Here is a 19,778-nt window from a genome sequence, read left to right on the forward strand (position 1 = left end):
TGTGATTTACCTTGGTTTCAATTTTTTGCGCAGCTGTTCCTTTAGTATAGATATTTAAAGACAAGCCCTCTCTCGATGTGCTTCTAAGCCCCTTAGATTGTATTCATTTATCATTGTTATTGAATTGTACAGTGGACTTCTCTTTTACGCGACCTTGTCGCAAATCACATATATAATATAAACAAGCTATGACGTCAAATAACTGTAAGAAGGTAATCTTCTTTTGTTTAGTTCCCCCCACATGTCTACATTATATCATTTTGTTCTCGAACTACAATTATAGGCTGATGTAACAAGGAGCCAAAAAAAAAAAAAAAAAAAAAAAAAAGTGTTGTGCGACAGGGTATAATTCTTGTAGCATACAAGATTTATGCCAAAAACATCATTCATCCTTTATATCTTATAACAACTGTTTGTTTGATCAACTGTAAAAATAACAACAACAAATAAATGGACAAATAAAGTATATATTAATGGCGAAGTGTTCGTTGACGATAAGTGTTTGTGTTTGTTTGAGGCAGTGGCCAGTGGCAGTGCCATGTCAGAATAAAAAGGAAATTGAAACACGTATCGGAAAACACCATAGAATAACATTTGACCGTATTATTTGCATGACCCTGTATATTAAATCATGACTAATTATGGCAGTAGCCTGATCCAAACCCTAGCCTTTCCCCCCGTTAAACACCCATAAAGTGAGCTCGAATTGTAATGCAGCCAGCTTGTCAAGTTTATTTCATGATAGGAAAAAATGTTCTATGGACGGATAGATGCTTTTTTTTTTCAGCAAAAGAAAAACCTGTTGAAGTAATCATAAAAGAACCATTGTCTTATAAATAGATATAAACTACAAATTAAGGAATAAATAAAACCCGGATGAGGTTCATATTTACTATTTTAAAATAGAATTCTTTATTTAAACCTAGAGTTAACTACATTTGATTGCACTATCTATTTCTTTCAATATGACTTTTGTATGTTCGTGAGATATATAGCGAAATCAGTTTCATTTCCTGTTGTGTTCACTGCAAATTAATTTATTTTGGGGGGAGTAATGCTGAGCCCTTGATATAATAGACGCCTCATCACCCCTAGGCTTAGGAGAAGCAGAGATAAATATCTTTTAATGCATCAATGGCTAAAATTAACTGTTCGTACATCACCTCTACATCCGAATCAATTGTGCTACTCCAAAAAAAGTTCAGGCATTTAAGCAATGTTGATTTTATTAGCACAAAGGACCATATATGTAAAACAATGAGGATCGAACTCTATTTTTACCCTTCATACATGACCCGCGATAAAAAGCTACATGGTTGTTCTTTATAACATCACTGTAAAAAAAAAAAAAAATATGCTGAGAGAGAGAGTGAGCACTGTTAAAACCCAGCTGTGCATGAAAGTTTCAAGGTACCAATTTCATTACGCCTGAGACCACTTTTTTTTTTGTTTTTTTTTCACCTAATTTCTCTCTCTCACCTATACATCTCTATTATAGCAATCTCCTGTAGAAAAATAATTATGACTGTAGAAAGTACTTCCTTGGAAAGTAATACGGCGACAAAAAGCGCAGGATTAGATAAAAACCTGGATGAACACATGGATGAACAGCCGACTGCCTCATTTACAGGATCAAGCTTACATGCGTCAATCATCTCACCCATTCACATGTCCAATCTACCTCTAAACATATTGGAGCATATTCAGCAACATAACGGTAACGTGATTACCTCCTTACCGAATAACACTATCTCGCCTGAGGTGCTTCTTCACCAACAATCGTCGATAAATCATAATAATAGCAGTGGGGCGGATACTAAAAAGAGCGATGAAAAATCAAAGGGACTCACGCCCGACGAAAGAAGACAGCGCAGGTTACTGAGAAACAGACTGGCGGCCAAAGATTGTCGTAAAAAGAAGAAGGAATATATCAAACAGATGGAGGAGAGAATTAGCCAATTGGAGAGTGAAAGGATCGAGCTAAAAGAAAAAGTGGACGAATTAAAAGCAAAAATTGCAAGTGTCCCTTCTGCAGAACAAATGATGATGAACAATGATGACAATTATAAGCTTATGAAGGAGGTGGAAGCGTTAAATGCTAAACTTGGAAATATGCAATAAAAACAAATGTATATAAATATATATCAAAAAGGTTTATACAGAAGGAAATAAGTGTAACGCTCACTAAAAAGGTGATACTTTGTTATTGATAAAGAAGCGTGTGCAAATGGGCTTATTGAAAAAAAAAAAGAAAACAAAAACAAGCGGCACCTTATTTTTGCAACCAGCTGTTCGGTGCACAAACTAAAAAAAAAAAAAATCTATTTTTATAACTTTTTGAACGTTTATAAATATTTTCTCAAATCAATTGACTTAATCCATCATCTTTTCTTCTCTAAACTTTTTTTTAATATACCAATGTTGCGTTCACCAAAATTTGTATGGGCAACATGCTTAGCAGCACTCATATTAACAACGTCGCTTGTATTTTATACATCTACACAGTCTATGAGTATTCAATTACGATTTAGTATTACCCCTACCACTTCAAATGTTGCGACCACAACAGACAAGGAAGAAAAGTTCATCACGTTTTTACCTCATTCTGGCCTTCATAATCAACGTATTGGTCTTATCAATGCAATGATCCTTGCCAAGACACTTGATCGTACATTGATTCTGCCAGCAATCAATGTAGGAAGCGCCATCTCATGGAAGCCTACACCACTGTCTGAGTTCCGTCTTAGTGAATGTCCTTCTATCAAGCAACGTAGTAATCCAAAGTGTAGAGACTTTAAAAAGTATGTTCCTATCTCTGTCGAAACCATCTTTGATCTCTCTGCTGCGCATTCCGTTGGTATCCGCACTGTCCAAAGATTAAACATGTCACCTAGCTATTACAATGACGTTTATGGCTGGAATGAACAAGACATCTACCGCATTGATGATAATGATCGTTATTCGTATCGTATTTACGATACTCCCGATAACCAAGATTCCATCAGAACATTTCGTTATCGTATCAATATGGATGACCTTCAGCAACGTGACGAAAAAATCATTGTCTTTGGTTCGTTACACTACACATTACGTTTGGCGATGCAAGATCCCAAAATGGTTTGGCTGGCAAAATTTCTGCGGGAGGAAACAAGCATCTCGCATCCTACCGTCATTAAACAGGCCTTATCCGTACTTCCTCTTTTAGGTGGTCCTGAGAAGTTCGTGGGTGTTCACTTGCGCCAAGGCGATGGTTTCTTCAAGAAATTAATGGATGAAACTTTAAATACTTTGCGAGCCACTTTGGAACAATCCACATTGAAACCTGAATTATCTACCATGGATCAACAGCAATTGATGGCCGCTTCCGTCATGACCAGACCTCTAAGCTCCGATGAAGAAGATATGATTGATATGTTGAAGGAAGTAGGAGAGTCAAGTCCCGAGACCGTTATCCCATTACTCAACAAGTGCGTGCAGCTACATAGTGAGGATAACCATCCTCGATTACGTCTTATCTTTATGGCAACAGACACTCGTCAGCCTCGTACAACACTAAAAGAACTCTATGACGAATTTCCCTGCATTTTTACACTTTCCGACTTTCCTGGTGTCATTGAAAGCACACTAACAATGGGCCCAATGTTGACTGGTGACAAGGACCTTGACGAGGAAGCTACCCGACTGGGCTCAAGCATCGCTTCTCTCTTAATACCCATGATTGATGCTGAAATCGCTTCTCACGGCTCCAGTTTTATCGGAACAAGAAAGAGTACATTCTCTCAATACATCAATCATAGATTCAACAGATTCCAAACCTTGTACCATACAACCTCATAGAAAAAAAAGACCAAAAAAAAAAAAAAAACCTATTTTTATACATTTCAACTTCCATATATATACCTGTACATTTTTCTCTCTCCCATTTATTTTTATTTTTTTCTTAATCCCCGCTTTAAACCATACATCGCAAGGCATTTTAGTGCGGTATCACCCTTTTTATATAATTGATAGGCCATGTTTCCTATTAAGTCATTCTTTTTATAAATAAAAAACTTTTTGAAACACCAGCCCAAACAACAGCCCCCCTCTATTCAAACTGCCCGTGTACGACAGTGATGTAAGGCCAAGGTCATTGGAAGAAAAAAGTTTATGTCGGGGATTTCGTTAAGCTTGTGTAACTAAAAACAAAGCCTTGTTTTATTTATTTTTATATAAACAAAGCCAATGAGGCTTATGATTCTTGTGGAACAAATATGAATATGCCATAAAATGATGAAATGCTGGAATAGTGTGTGTAGAAGGGGGGTGGGGGATATGTGTTGATATTTAATAAGAGTATTGTTGATCATCTTCAGATGACTGCACAAAAAAAAAAAAAAAAATTAGTATCTGTATAGAACAACATTAAAAAAAAAAAATCTTACGTCTTCTTCATAGTTGCTGTTATGCATGTTTAAATTAAAAAAGAAAAAATGAGTACAGGAACAAATAATTTTAATAATTAACAAATACTTACGTATCACCCAAAGTACCTTGTAGATCTCTTACTTGGTTCTTGAGATCGTTCTTCATTGCTATCAAATGACGAATATGATCCACAGCTATTTTATGTCGAAAAAAAAAAAAAAAAAAAAATTAAAAATCCCCAAACTAGGAAAAATCTTTTTTCTTTCAAATAAAAAGGAAAACTTACATTTTTGTAAAATCAGTGCTTCGCTACGATTTCCATGATTTAATGATGGCACAATATCAATCAATTGATCAAATCCAATTCGAATATTCTGTCTTCTTTTTTGTTCCGAAGCAATATGATTTGCTTTTTTTTGGGACTCGGACAATAACTCATGTGGTTGTTTACGATGTCTGCGTTCTTTGGTTGTGACTTGGTCCGTATTTTCATGCTTCCGAGTCTGATGATGTGGTTGGTATGGGTGACTGGATTCGGGACTCCATCGATGCCGATGACGGCTCACTAGCTGCGGATAGTTTAACGTAGGAGGTAGGGGTGATGGCGAAGGATCATCCCAAGACGCTTGCTGTTGTTGGTAATAATCCTGATGCTGCATAGTAGTTGAAGTAGTGTTAATTGGGTATGTTGGGATCGGATAGTTTGTAAATGAAGACAGGGAGGATGAAGAGGCGCTGGTACTGCTTAATGAGGATGCAGGATGATGGTATCTCTGACTTGGTACTGTCACTGCTATTTTTGTATGGACAAATTGAGATTTTAGTCAAGCTAGTTTATGTTTGTTTCCATGGAAACCTTTTTACCTTCTATATGCTTATTACTTGGCTGTATATATTCATCATCATTTGATGGTGAACGTTGAAAGGCATAAGGGTTGTTAAATTCATTCATATTGATTTTCGAGCAAAAATAAAAGAGCTCTACTTCGAAGAGAGAAATAGGGCATCCTTTTATACACACAAATCTATCAAATCATTTTAAGAATATGTTGCCTGTTTTCATGTGATTCTATATATTTCACGTGAGTGACGTCTAATAAAACAAGATTAGCATGCGATGTGCACAACGATAAAAAAATTGATGGATTTTGTTTACGCACAGAGACGGAGTCACATGTGCTTTGACCAACTAACAAACAAAAATGGAAATTAGGAAGAGGAGCAAAGTAGTAAAAAAAGTCACAATTCATGGCAATGTTAATGACAGCATTAAAACCTTTTTTATTTATATTTCTGCCTTCGTATACCCATCCCATACTACCAAAAGAAATTCTGCATTTGCTCCCTGATCAAGTCTACGTATTATAAAGAATTAGGAAAAAGAAACGTGGCAAGCGTTACACAACAAGCTTGATCCCGTAGATAATCATCAGCGTATGGGAATATCGTTTACTTGTCATAGTTATCGCGTGTCGATTAGTAACTACAAGTGTTTTTTTTATGATAATGGGAAGATTATCGGGATAACATGAGCTTTATTCTGAGTCTTTTTTTTTCGTTTTTTTTTTTGTGATCTTTATGACTGGATATTATTCCCCCGTACCAAATGGCTTTACTAATCAGCTGTAATCAGTTTATCCTAAATAAAATAAAAATAAAGCAACAACAGGTGCTACAAATAATAAGCTTGACAATTTATTGCCATCAAAATCATCAAGATTATTTCCAACTATTGGTACACTTATTAAATTGACGTTATAGCAAATATCCAACGTCAAATACAATATTCCAAGTAGCGGTTCAACTACCACTAACAACAGCCACGTTAAATTACTACGCCTTTCAGGCAGACACCCTTTTTCGAATAGAGTAATAACAAAAATGTAAAAATATCAGCACCCCTTTTGGTACGACATATATATATTATAACTACGTCTATATCTGTGTCCCCAAAGAGATTGTTTTTACAGTCTTTATTTATTTATATGCTATCAATGATCAACAACTGAGCTGAAGTGCTCAATTTAATTAACAGTTACATGTAATGTCTTATTAACACTTCTCTGTCATATTTGAGAATAACAAGACTACCTACTCGAGGCTGATGACCATCTGCTTTGGACAACTCTTAAAACCGGCTTATCTCAACACGACTTGACTACTGTTTAGAGTCTTTATTAAATAAATAGGTTTAGGATTAATAGGTATGACGAAGTAAAATTTAACTTCTTGTGCGTGGTGGCTTTCGACCTACCTACATATATTGAATTTATTTGCCATTTCTGGGCAAGTGTAGCACTAAATGTGGCAGATCAAGCAAAAAATAATACTGTGTCGGAAGCGCTCCCACCATAATCGTGAATAGTTTCCATTGTGTTTAATATTATTATGTGTAATCCTATAAGCCCTATTTATTGCCTTATTGTAACCTTATGATGTGATATGTCTAGTACTAGCTATCTATATTGGGCAGAAGGTTACCAAATAATGCCTGATGTATTCATGTCATAGATATGGATATACTTCTTGTAGCACTAATATGGTAGATCACTACAAGTGAATCCACTCTGCGATTCCACTCAGTGATTCCACAAAAACTGGATGAAAAAAAAAACAGAGTCAAACGACCATGTTAACGCTGGGAAAAACTGTAAGTTAAGGAAGTGAAATTAAGTTATTTTGTCTTGATAAGACAATAAGAAGCTTGTAGTCGATGAAAATCCTTCCCTAGCTTGTAAAAAGGTTTTTGCTTTGACTATATGGCCCATTAATAACCACTGTGACAGGGGATTAATGAAGATCTAATGAGAGGCTACGAAGGAATTATATCTTGTAGTAGTCTGAGAAGTACTATATACATCCCTAATTTTACAAAAAGCTTCATCGTCCTAAAATGCATGAATAGCTGTAGGACAGTTAAAACAGTTTGCTCAAAAAGGGTTTCGTTCAGTCAACAGGTAAATAAGATCCTAATTCACCCTTATCCTCAATACCATTTCGTTTACAAGTAAGAAATTTTCCACAAATCAAAATGCAATACAATACTTATATAACCTAATAGATAAAATAGTGGAATAACTGAGTCTTTGTTATTTACTTTTTTCAATGGAGTGTTTACAGTTAATAAAGAAAGCTCTAATCGTGCATTGATAATTAAATCAACTTCTTTGAGTGAAATGTGGCAAGATCCTTCGTTTCCGAAGAGTGTTAGTCGACAAACGCACATAAATGTATAAAAAAGGTTAGGGACCATTACAAAAAGATGGTGGAGGGGTTTCATACAACAATAACATCGCATACATATCCATGTAGTTCATCTTTTTAGACTCTTCACATGGAATGTAATAGGAAAAGTCGTGCAGAAATAAGCATATAAAAATGTATAACCGTTACAGCAACACATTGGTAACGATCAAATTAGTCAATAACAAGACAGCAATGAAGTATGGGACCATTTTTAGCAGCCAGGAGGTTATTATTTTAATCTCCGAATCATATGGCATACCTTTTTTTTTAAACTGATTTGATAAAAATCAGGATCCTATAATTTTCGTGTCAAAGTAAAGTCGTTGAGCATTAAACTTTTACTAAAATAAAGTTTGCCCAAAATGTCCAAAAAAATTATGCGCATCTTTGGATATATTTTAGAGTGTAGTTTTATATAAAAGATATAAATTTTGTCTAACACAAACTAATTTTTTACGTGGGCGTTAAATACAGTTATTGTTATAGTAAAACTGCTCCACAAATGCTACCAATAGAAAAAGCGTAAAATTTGGGCCTTAGTTATCTATGAACACTTTTTGTTAAACTTACAGGAAGGGTTCCTAAAAGGTACATTTGTAAATTTTGATATTTTCCTCGAGGTATACCCTTTGTGTTTTGGTCAATTTTGGGGTTCTTAAAAAAAATCTTAAAATCAAAACCTAATAATCCAATATGATATTTTAGATGATTTTGAACATTTTTTTGGCTTGAAAGGACGTACGGAAACGACAGTTTACTATATGGAAAATTCGATTGAAAATGACATATCAAGTTAAAAAGGGACAAAACAGAGAAGTTGATATTATACGCACCCTTTTCTTATTATGGGAGTATGTAAACGCTTGAAGTAGTATAGAAAAAGTCCCGAATAATTTTTTTTTTTTACTTTCAATAAACATGATCAGCAATGCATCAATTATAAAAAAAAACGGTCATGTTTAATAAGCTCTGGATATAAATTACTCATTATTCGATAATTGCTGTTTTTTCATTTTCATTTTTATAAAATAAAATTGTTAGAGATCTCCTGCTTGTGCCGACAGCGAGAACTGCTGAAGATACCCGAAGACACCCCCAGAGTCCCACTGACAACCCGCACAGGAGACCTCAAGGTATACCCCCACAAGTGAGAGCAACCCAAAAGCCCCAGACCCAACATGAAGAAAAAAAAAGAAGAAAAAAATGAAAATGGAGTGAAAATTGGTCTGCTTTTATACTTTTCAAAAGCTAAAAATTGTGTGTAGATCATCATTTATGACGTTTTTCCTGTGACTTTTTCTTGAGTTTCCACGACTTTCCATGGCACTTTGTGACAATTAAGGATTCTCGCACCTTTCCTTTTTTGTTATATCTAGCCATGCTCTATGTGAATAATGGTATCACATCTAATTAAAAATTAGGGATGTATCCGGTTCCACGTTCCTTTTTAATTTACTTTTGTAAAAATTATCTGAATTGATCCACACAGCTTTTTGTTTAAATTATCGTCTCGATGGAGCTTTTTAGTGCCCTAAAACTGTGTAATAACGCATGAATTTCTCCATCGTGTAACATCCCAAGCAACATCTCAGTATCTTTTTTTTGGCACTTGTCAAACAATTTTGTCGTGTTTAAGATGTTAGCTATAAACATTTGATATATATAATCTTCTCCATTAAAAAGATATTTACATGGGCTTAAATATCAGTGAAATCATAACTGTACTGATGGCTTCCATTTCGAAATCGTTCAGTAGTCACTAAAATAAGGATCCACAATAACTACAAAGAAACTATCCTTGCCAATTAAGATCCTTTTTCGCTTTTCAACAAATTAAAAACGATTCTTTATTTATGTCACATTGGCTTTATAAGACTTTATTATTAATAAGTGAATAACGCAATTCACCTCAGTTTTTTCGATGAACCCAGCAAATAAAAAAAAATCCCAATAAAATAGCTTAAAATATAATGATATTCACGGATAAATATTTATAAGCTGCTGCCTCATTTCCTTCTTAAATAAGGGTACTTTTTTTTTATTTGCCTTATCTTTTCTATCGAGAAAAATATTAAAACCCTAGAAGGCAGGTTCTCAAAATACGTTCTAAAGTTATAGAAATATGTTGCTCGCAAAAATTATTTAGCCATGTGCATTGATTCTTATAAAAAAAAGCTTTCTTAGAACAGAAGGAAGGATCGATTTAATATTTACGAGAGGTAACTGTTAGATTGAACATCATCTGACACGGTTATACAAAACAAGCAACAAATCGAAAAGGTGTCTGTAGCGAAAACATCTCTGTGCAGCCAAACGCAAAATTAAAGAAATTAGAGCATGTGCTTATAAACTTCTAATTGTTTCTCTTATTGTGTCGATTTTGATTGTATGTATATGACATTCATCCTTCTATCCTTTTTTTAAGATTAAATCTAAAGTACACACGTTAGATGCACATAGTTCTCTAATACATCTTTAAGCAAAGATCATTACAAATAAAGAATTTAGTGTACATCATAACACGTTAAAGTCATCGTTACATGATTTGCTTTTGTGGCGCCAAAGAATTTGTACAGAAGAGGCTATTTGTGGTCAGAAAACCCCAATTTACACTCAAAAACACGTTTTTTTAAACAATTCCAGGACTTGGTCAAGGTGCTTTTACCTTGTCTCAGAATCATTTGATCGCTCGTTTCCCCGGAATTGGGTCACAGTAAAAGTAATCCCCGCAGCTTAAAAAATCATGCGTGGTGATTTTAGAAAAATCCTCCAATCGTGACGTTGCGGGATTTGGAAAAAGTGGCGTGTGTATATATTTTTTTTTTTCTCGCACTTCAATGCAAACAATTATTTCTTCTCTTTTCTTTTTCATAAAATGGATCAAGAAATAAAGGACTCACAGGTAGGACCCATAATTATTTTAAGATACAGTAATTAATTTCATTGACACATAATAGCATCCATTGGACTTAAATTCACCCAACGAGCCATTGATAGGTGACGAGATAGTGAAGAAGAGTGTTAATAGTAGAAGAAGAAGACGCGGTAGCCGTAGACATTCATCAGGTAATTCCGACGTCAATGAAACAACGAGTGATACGGAAAAACATACACAGAGACGTCAAAGCTCACAGATGGAGGAAGACAAAGATTCGCCTGCTTTTCAATCGCTCGTGGATATTATCCATGAAATGAAGCGTCTCCCATCAATTTCTATCAGTCCGGAAAAGCCACCAACACCACCAGAGAGCAGTAATAGCTGGAAAAGAGTACGAAGACATTCTGAGCCACAGCACAAATACAAACAGCAACAACACCATCACCATGACTTCAAAAACCCATTAAGCACTGTCAATGAGCAACAACATTCGAAACATGCAGACATGACTCAAGGGAAACCCGTATTTTCGAATTCTTTCCTGGCATTAGAATTAGATGACGAGGGTGAGAATAACATTGATACTTTGGTGTCACCATTAAACAAACAACAACAAAGAACGCGTAGCAAATCTGGTAAGAGAGAGAAAAAAAATCGCATAGTTAAAAGTACTTGCTGAATATTTCATATAGTTCCCGACGCTATTGTACCTCAACGTCGCGATAGTTTATCATCAACCAGAAAAGTTCTCTATCCTGCTCATTTGCCTATCGAAGAGGCTTCTGTTGAGATACGTGCACATGCTTTGTTTTCTGGTATACTTCGTGTTGACTTGAAAGATAGTTCTGAGGCCAACGTTGAGTGTGAGGAACTGGATGGTGCTTCTATCTATATATTTGGATCCCGTAATAGAAACCGAGCATTTGATGGTGACGAAGTTGCGGTTAGACTAGTCCCCGTGGATGAAATGATGGAGGAAAAAATATCAAAGCGACAACGTCATACCAGAAGATTGTCATTAAACAGTGTGGATACACCTTCTAATGTTGTTTGCAACCCCGGGTTATCCTCGATTCCGGAAAACGACACAAACTTCTTGGATATGAGTAATTTAGCAATAAGCGACACATCCAAACCAAAATATTGCGGAAGAGTTGTTTCTATACTTGAACGACCTAAAAAGATGCTATTCTCAGGGTAATTGAAAGACCGAGCCTAATTCTTTCAAATGCACTAAAAAAACAGTTTTTTTTTATTAGCACTCTTTCATTAAATCGACCTCACGCGAAAACCTTGGATAATGCAAGCCGTGAAAAAAAAGACCATCATGGACCCAAAATTATATGGTTTATCCCTGCTGACAAGAGACTTCCCCTGGTTGCTGTGCCTATCAAGCATGCGCCTACTAACTTTATAAAATATCATGAAGAATACAAGAACAGAATTTTCATTGTAATGTGTTTAGTCTCGGCTTATTAATTTAGCGCTAATAATTAATTTCTTTTAAAAAACAGGGAAGTATTCAGCGCTGGCCGGCGACATCATTGCATCCATTTGGTATAGTTGAAAAGGAGATTGGATGGATGGGAGAGCTTGCCGTTCATTCAGCTGCATTGATAGCAGATAATCATATCAGGGACATGGATTTTTCAGAAACGGTTCAAAAAGCTGCTGCTGCTGTACCATCAGATATATCCAGCGAGGATCGAAAGAACCACAGGGATCTTACAACAGAGGATATAACGATATTTACGATGGGGGAATCTGACTCTGACTTAAATACCGCGTTCTCTGTCACCAAAACAGAAGACGGTATTCTCGAGATCGGAATTCATGTGACGGATGTTTCTAATTACGTTCGAGCTAACACTCCCTTAGATCGAGAAGCAAGAGAAAGATCGTGTTCAGTAAATCTCGTGGATCGTAAAATTGCCATTTTACCTCCTTCATTTACAGAATCTCGATTTAGCCTCGGCATCGATCAAGAAAGACTGGCCTTTTCTGTACTTTGTCGATTTACTGAAAATGGTGTTCTTTTACATGCTTGGATAGGAAAGACTGTAATCAAGTCTAAGGGGCATGTATACTTTCCTTCAAACCAAAAATTAACAGATGATTTATTAAAAGCAGACAGCCAAACTTTGTTAAAGATGTGTCGAAAGTTGCAACAAAACCGTCTACAAAAACTGAATGGTCACAGTCTCGCAAGGTCATTCCCGATATTTAAAATGGCTGATAGTGGATATCCAGAAGAAATTGATCGCTTCGATGGCACAGACCATGATGCTTTAATTGATGAGTTATTAATTGTAGCAAATGTCGAAGTAGCACAAAAAGTCTCAAGCAGATTCCCTGATCAAGCTCTTTTGTACCGACAAAATGCACCGAAATTATCTAAATTGGTTAGTAGCTTTGACACCTCCACCAATGTTTTACTAAAATTTGTTTCCAGGCTGCCATTCAAGATTATTTTGATAACGATCCATTATCTGATTCATATAATGGGTTGTTAAAACTTGTTTCAGAGCGGGAGTTATCACTTGAAAAGCGACAGGCACTCGTTCATATCATCCGTCAAAATACGCCCGGCAGTATATATTTCAGTGCAGGAGCTATAGATATAGTCAAATTTCCACATGCAGGTTATGGCGTATCTCTTTTTACAGTATTTACAGAACCCATTCATAATTATGCATCCATATTTGTCCAGAGACAGCTCAGTGAAGCATTAAAAGGCATTGAACAAGACAATGCTAATTTTGATGCTATTGATAAAATTGCTCGTCATTGCAACTCAACCAATCGTTTCAAAGCAACTGCTGAACAAGATAGTAGAAAACTTTACACAGCAGCATACATTTATCGTCAACATCTGGATACAGATCAAGAGAGTACTCATGTTGAAGCCTATGTGATGTACTTTGGCGTCGATTCAATTATTGTCTATATTCCGGAATTCGATCTAGAGTTACCCATCGAGTTAAATGAAATTTCTATTCCAGGAGGCCAACATGAATATGATTCTAAAATGAACAAAATGAATATTGAATGGTCCAATGGGGATAAGCAAAGCCTTAAGTTCATGTCAAGCATTGAACTTAATATCAGTGTCGATTTAAAGGTCGTTCGACCAATATTCAAGGCCGAGATTATAAAACACACAGAATAAACATCAAAAAAGGCCATTTATTATATATATATATATTTTCAATTCATATTAAAGGGACAGGGAAAGGGGAAAAGGGGCGCATTTAAGCACCGAGAGAAGGGAAAGCAGCGACATCAGCAATGTTGACGGCGGGAGCCTTGGATTCCTTACGGGCGTTGTTACCACCACGGGCACCACGAGCACCACCGCGGGCACCACGACCACCACGAGCACCACCACGACCACCGCGACCACCACGAACATTTTCACGAGGAGCAGACTTCTCTTCGAAACGTTGTTCAATGTCAACAAAAACCTTTTCCTTCTTGACCTTGTCAGTGGCCTTCTTGGGGGCCTTGGTTTCCTTGGAGGTGTAGAATTCCTCGAAGTTTTCCTTGGTAAAGGTAACAGCACCCTTGAAAGCTGAGTCATCGGCATCATTAGCCTTACGAGCTTCAGGGAGAGAGACCTTCAAAGACTTGTTGGCCTTTTCAGCCAAGTATTCATCAAGGGTCTTAACTTGCTCTTCTTCCTCAACGGGAGCAGCAACTTCCTTCTCGGGAGCATCGGGATCAGCAGGGTTAAGAGTGTCCTTGGAACTAAGAATGTACCACAACATTAGTTTACCGGTTTTTTATACAAAAGTTGTTTATACATACGCTTCAGCTTCAGCGGTCTCAGGGTGACCCCAGGCTTGCTTGACCTTCTTCTCAGTATCACTAAACAGTACTTAGAACGACAAGATGTAGTGATATGCTAATGTTACTTACACAATTCCGGTACCGCTTTGACGATCGAATTGACGACGAGGAGCACGTCCTTCACGCTTGGGACGGTCACCACCACGAGCGGCTATACGATAAAGAGTTAATAAATAGGTAACGAAAAAAAAACACAACCGTGCCTTTTTAATTCAACTAATCAAAAAAAAGAAAACGAAAGGAATCAAGGATCTAATCGCTTGACTGACAATCATTTTTTTTTAAAGATCTGTTAAAATTAAAAGTTTCAAGGTAGTACATGGCAGACATAAAAAAAAATATTTTACCACCACCCTTAGGAGTACGCTTGTTTTCGGCCTTGGGTTGCTCAACCTTCTTCTCTTCTTTGGGAGCAGCGACGGGTTCAGGACGGACTTCACCGCCTTCGCTAAGGACAGCAAAAAGATTTGGAGAGTAGGTGGACATGAGTATTGAAGTTAGTTTGGATGGCCTGTTCCAAAGTAAAATTGAATGAACGAGATGTCAGTGAAAATACTTTTTTTTTTTACTTTTTTTACCACCAAAAAAAAAAAGCATAATATTGTGACCGTTCGCTTCAATTCTGAGATTCAACTCACAGCTTGTCTAAGCTTGTAGACTTGCAAACAAGGCACACATCCAAGGTAGATTTCAATCTAACTTTGGTGTCAATCTAGGAACTTACAAAACTGGTTTATTTGATACCAGCTTTTTTTTTTAGTTACTCTTAGTTTCCTTCATATAATTGTCACATTGTACCACTCTGCGCCATGTAATAAAAATCAGGGGAAAAGTCAAAATTGACAGTTTAAAGTATAATAATAACACATGATATGTTTTGTTAAACTTTTTAATTCTCCTGTGGTGTGAATGGTAAGTAGCAACCATAATAAGCTATGTAATTCAAGATAAATAATCACTTGTCTAAGAGGTCAAACCTGAGCACAGCCACATACTCCGAGGACATAAATTTGGATTATTCTAAAAAGACATTCAGTACATGATATAATTATATACAATAGGGGTTTTGAAAAACCAGTTATAATATAAGCTTTTTATTATTCTCTGTTTTTCTGAGGTGACCAGCGCTTGTAAATGACTTGTCTAATGGAATACTCATTAAAATTTTGAATATCATGAGGAATATTTACATGGCACAATATTAATGTCTTCTTCACTTGAGTGCATATGCGATTTAAGCGCAATAACCAATCCCAGTTTTTTCTTGTGGGTATTTTATCTTGAAAAATAGGTAAAACCACTACTGCATAATCCGCATGCTTGTAGGAAGGCCCTGATTGGTATAAGACTGTTTAAGATGTTTAGTACATTTGCCCATAATAGGTTCTTCTAAACTTACCAAAATCAACACCGAATTTTGATCCATTTCTAGGAACCCAACCAAGACTCCTATAGAAATGGTATACTACGTAATTTACATGGAATAAATTGTTTGATTTACAAAATAACGACCAACAATCACCAATCGATAAAGGTTCCTAAATAAGAGAATCAATAAGTCTAAATCCATAAAACAGGGTCCATTTTATTTACCTGATGTGCATTTTTAATCAATAATGAATTTAATGCGTATACTAAAAAAAAGGCTTCATATAAATCTAATTGAAAAGTTTCAACGTCTTTATGTAAAGTCAAGTCCAGCACTTGATCCGCCTTCAATAGGTTTTCGTTATTTGACACTTTTTGATTTCTTCTTCTTCTTCTTCTTTCGACTGTTATTTCTTCTAAGGATTCTTTATTTTGCTGTATATTTCTAATAAGCCATGTAGGTTCACTCCTTGATAAGTCTCCTTTACCAAAAGACCCTGACTGGAAAAGTTCGGTAATGGACAGCTGATCATGGATCCATACAAATCTACCATACTCCACAAATGTGCCCGTCATGGCTGGTTCTGGTTTTATAAAGGAATAATAGCATTTCACTAACCTTTGGAAAATATTGCCATCGCATATTTTCACAGGTAAAGGTGGTAAGTCTTTTCTATTAAGGCGACCTGGTTTACTCATGGGTTCAATGGAGAAGAAAATATATTATGAACGTGTGTGACCATATTTAATTTTTCGCGGCAAAAAAAAAAAAAAAAAAAAAAAAAAAGCTGTGCAGCGAGTGTAAGCCTCCTAGGTTTTTCTTCATTTAACAAGAATAATCAAATTGTTCTCATAGTTTTACCGAAACCAAAACATGGTATTATCGTTTGGTGGTGCTGTTAAGCTGCAGTCCCTTAATCTCCTGTATATGATTGCAGTTTATATGCCTATATTTCTTGTTGCACGAGATGATCCTTTGTATCAGATTTCAGGGAATAAAAATAAATAAATAAATGAATACAAAAAGACGATAGATTGCATTGTATCGCTTAGAATCAATAGAATCTAGAAACATCGTATGCACTAATTGCATGAAGTAAAACTTTTTTTTTTGTGCCTGATCACCAAGAAAATTATGGGAGCAGATTTCGGATTAAACCATGAAAATTAGGTGACAAGATAAAGTTTTGTGCTGCATTTATTTAAGACATACACAAAATAGTGGCAAACCCGGTATGATATTGTATTTTAATTGCTAATATAAAGTGGTCGTTAGGAGAAAACAAGCCACGATGTGAGTACAAATATATACAAATTCATCCCTTATATTGTATTGATGTAAGACATGAAATATGACTAAAGACACTGTTTCTGTCTCCTTGATTTCAACGAATAATACACATCATTTTCTTGTGTTGTTTCTCTTGTTGTTTATAGCACAACAACTTATAGCTAATTTAAACATGTTGTATAATACCTTTGAATTAAACAAGATTTACAATTCTGCTTAGTCGCTTTTTTTTTTCTTTTTTTTTTTAGCTTTTTCGCATTAAAATTTAAATATGCCAGGGTAAATGATATCATTTACAGGCTACATAAAATTGACTTAAAGAGAGAGAGAGAGAGTGAGAGTGAGAAAGGATGCGTGCGCTCGTGCTTCCCCGATATATCCCAGGAATGTGTTGACATAGGGATAAACTGCATGGAAAAACACCAGATCACATCATATTAAAACCATTGGTATAACTAACAGGGTGACAATAAAGGGTAAAAAGGAGGGAGAAATAAAGAAACACTATGACTCGTATTGAGGTGACCCATATGTAAGCAGTCAAAACAATAAGCTTTATTAACAGTAAATGTATCCTCCTTAGGTATGTGATCAAAGAACACAAATAAATATCACGGCAGTTTATCATCCTGTATTATTTTGAGCGGGATATGTATACTTTATGCGCAATATTGACAGTCTACTCAAAAAAAAAAAAAAAAAAAAAAATATATATGAAAGAAGAAATTAGAAAAAAACAGCATTTGTATATTACAAAAATAAAGATCGGTGTAGCACATATATTACATAATAACCTTTTCCATAATCCTTGTCAGCCCCTTTGTCTTTCGGGGCTCCCTATTATAATAAATGATAATCCCTTTTATTTGCTTGTAAAATAAACCTAATGCTAGCGTACCCGACAGTACATATATTTGTTTCTCCCACTCCTTCACACTGTACATAGATGTTTTTCTCACCCCCTCGTTGTCATTGTGCCTTCCAAATCTGTCGTAAAGCTTCTTTTTTGGTTCAGTGTCAGTCCAGAGAAGGTGTACTTGAAAGAAGTAGTAAATTAGAGATCCTCGAGACCTTAAATGAAAGGGCTTATTAATATTAAAACGTGCCATCTGTGTAAGCGTGTTCTGCCAGTTCCCATTCCTTTGTCTCGTGTAAACTTCTCTTTTTTTACAGTCCTATCCCGCCTTATATCAAACACTGCTCCCCTTATTTTCTCCTTTCTGTGGAATTTTCATCCCCTCCTTTTACTTTTTTTTTCTTTACTTTTTTTTTACCTGCATACATGTTTAATACACATAGACCTATATACGTATTTATCTAAATTTATTTATCCCCTTGGAAACTCCTCTATTTTATTAAGACACAAATTAATGAATATAAATACAAGGCTATTTTCAACAAATTGAGAAAAATAATTATCCAATTTACTTTTTACTCTTTACTACTATTATTATGTCACCTGAAATGTTAATGCAGCCTTTTGAACAATCCTTTAACGTTGTCCCAATCAACAACGTATATTATCATCACAATAATACTATGAGCAATAAAATCACCGAAGAAGACGAGAACTCCTACATATTGGGCTATCCTATGATGGAAGGTGCCAGTTCTGGTGATTTTAGACCAACCTTTTACAATCCTTTCGAAATTAAGCACCGCAGACGTACTTCTCGCGCTCAACTGAAAGTCCTTGAAAAATCATTTCTTGAAAACCCCAAACCCAACGCTACAGTTCGTCGTATTCTTGCTCAAAAGTTAGATATGACACCCCGTGGTGTACAAATTTGGTTTCAAAACAGAAGAGCTAAAGCAAAGCTTCAAAGACGCAAGTCTGGAGAAGATCATCAAGAAGACCATCTTCAACAACATCAACAACAGCAAAACGACTCACCAGTTCTTTTTTCTCAATTCTTCAATAATCTTAAAGCTTGGGATAACAGTGCAAGATCAATTGCCAATGTCGCTGCTGCTTCTTGCATGTTTGATTCAAATCCCGATAATATGTTGCTGGATCAACAACATTCATCATCTGTCAAAATCGATGAATGGCTTAAATTACCCATCCATCCTCTTGCTCCTGTCATTGATGGCTCCGATGATTTTGATTTCTCTTCTTCTCCCATCATGAGCTCTGAAGAATGGCGAAGAAAATCTTGTCCTGCTCTCGGTACAAGAATACCACAAGATTCCAATGACGCTTGGGCTGGAATGAATAACTACCATGTAAGTATTCATAATAGTCTACATATAAGAGCAAATATTAACAATATTCTTTAGATTGATAATAGCAATAGACGTATGACTGAAGATTTGTTACTCTCCAACAACCGATTCGTACAACCTTACCCAGTCATGAAATCCACACCAACTAATAGCGATGATGGTACACCCAGATGGAATAATACTCCAATTACTTCTAGCATGGATTTCTATTCTGGTTTGAACTATTCGCCTATGTCTCAACAGTTGACACCAATGCTTTCTACTGGTTCACCTGTTTCTTCTGTTGATGGTAACTATTATGATTCTTGTCTTGACTTGATCATGTCTTCATCATCTGCCTCCTCATTGGTTTAAATTCCCATAAACAAGACCAACCACCATTTTGCATTACCGATCATATTATTACATATTCCATCATTTTACACTGCACAGATTTTACACACACAGAAATTACCTCATTACTCTTTCAGAAAATTGTCACATAGTCCATATACCAAACCCAATTTTTACTGC

At 35.7% G+C, this 19,778-nt stretch overlaps 7 protein-coding genes across 7 annotated transcripts; 4 read left to right on the forward strand and 3 right to left on the reverse strand.

The window, feature by feature from the left end:
- Positions 1–1,599: 1,599 nt before the first annotated feature.
- Positions 1,600–2,121, forward strand: EV154DRAFT_426094 (uncharacterized protein; the record flags this gene model as incomplete). The annotated part of the gene is made up of 2 exons (XM_051596291.1): positions 1,600–1,761; positions 1,825–2,121. The coding sequence occupies 2 exons, from the start codon at positions 1,600–1,602 to the stop codon at positions 2,119–2,121; spliced, it is 459 nt and encodes a 152-aa protein (XP_051454638.1).
- A 256-nt stretch (positions 2,122–2,377) lies between these two features.
- On the forward strand, positions 2,378–4,074 carry EV154DRAFT_554006 (uncharacterized protein). Its single transcript, XM_051605161.1, has one exon. The coding sequence runs from the start codon at positions 2,419–2,421 to the stop codon at positions 3,835–3,837; it is 1,419 nt and encodes a 472-aa protein (XP_051454639.1). The 5' UTR covers positions 2,378–2,418; the 3' UTR covers positions 3,838–4,074.
- Positions 4,075–4,104: 30 nt separating this feature from the next.
- EV154DRAFT_518345 (uncharacterized protein) lies at positions 4,105–5,474 on the reverse strand. The gene is made up of 4 exons (XM_051602606.1): positions 4,694–5,474; positions 4,517–4,601; positions 4,425–4,440; positions 4,105–4,359 (listed from the first exon to the last, which is right to left on the reverse strand). Exons 1-4 carry the CDS (start codon positions 5,064–5,066, stop codon positions 4,327–4,329), a joined length of 507 nt encoding a protein of 168 aa, XP_051454640.1. The 5' UTR covers positions 5,067–5,474; the 3' UTR covers positions 4,105–4,326.
- Positions 5,475–10,522: 5,048 nt separating this feature from the next.
- EV154DRAFT_469247 (uncharacterized protein) lies at positions 10,523–13,739 on the forward strand. Its single transcript, XM_051597817.1, has 6 exons — positions 10,523–10,555; positions 10,611–11,166; positions 11,224–11,728; positions 11,791–11,983; positions 12,046–12,933; positions 12,984–13,739. The coding sequence occupies exons 1-6, from the start codon at positions 10,529–10,531 to the stop codon at positions 13,698–13,700; spliced, it is 2,886 nt and encodes a 961-aa protein (XP_051454641.1). The 5' UTR covers positions 10,523–10,528; the 3' UTR covers positions 13,701–13,739.
- On the reverse strand, positions 13,740–14,918 carry EV154DRAFT_448209 (uncharacterized protein). The gene is made up of 4 exons (XM_051597150.1): positions 14,728–14,918; positions 14,450–14,531; positions 14,339–14,398; positions 13,740–14,278 (listed from the first exon to the last, which is right to left on the reverse strand). The coding sequence occupies exons 1-4, from the start codon at positions 14,864–14,866 to the stop codon at positions 13,783–13,785; spliced, it is 777 nt and encodes a 258-aa protein (XP_051454642.1). The 5' UTR covers positions 14,867–14,918; the 3' UTR covers positions 13,740–13,782.
- A 522-nt stretch (positions 14,919–15,440) lies between these two features.
- On the reverse strand, positions 15,441–16,448 carry EV154DRAFT_554010 (tRNA intron endonuclease; the record flags this gene model as incomplete). Its single annotated transcript, XM_051605162.1, has 3 exons — positions 15,441–15,728; positions 15,780–15,918; positions 15,974–16,448. Coding segments are annotated over 3 exons (865 nt in total), but the record flags the coding sequence as incomplete, so codon positions are not given.
- A 2,187-nt stretch (positions 16,449–18,635) lies between these two features.
- Positions 18,636–19,619, forward strand: EV154DRAFT_539407 (uncharacterized protein; the record flags this gene model as incomplete). The annotated part of the gene is made up of 2 exons (XM_051604343.1): positions 18,636–19,265; positions 19,320–19,619. The coding sequence occupies 2 exons, from the start codon at positions 18,636–18,638 to the stop codon at positions 19,617–19,619; spliced, it is 930 nt and encodes a 309-aa protein (XP_051454644.1).
- Positions 19,620–19,778: the final 159 nt, after the last annotated feature.

Source organism: Mucor mucedo (genome assembly GCF_025094135.1).
Source record: "Mucor mucedo strain NRRL 3635 chromosome Unknown EV154scaffold_89, whole genome shotgun sequence".
Taxonomy (NCBI): domain Eukaryota; kingdom Fungi; phylum Mucoromycota; class Mucoromycetes; order Mucorales; family Mucoraceae; genus Mucor; species Mucor mucedo.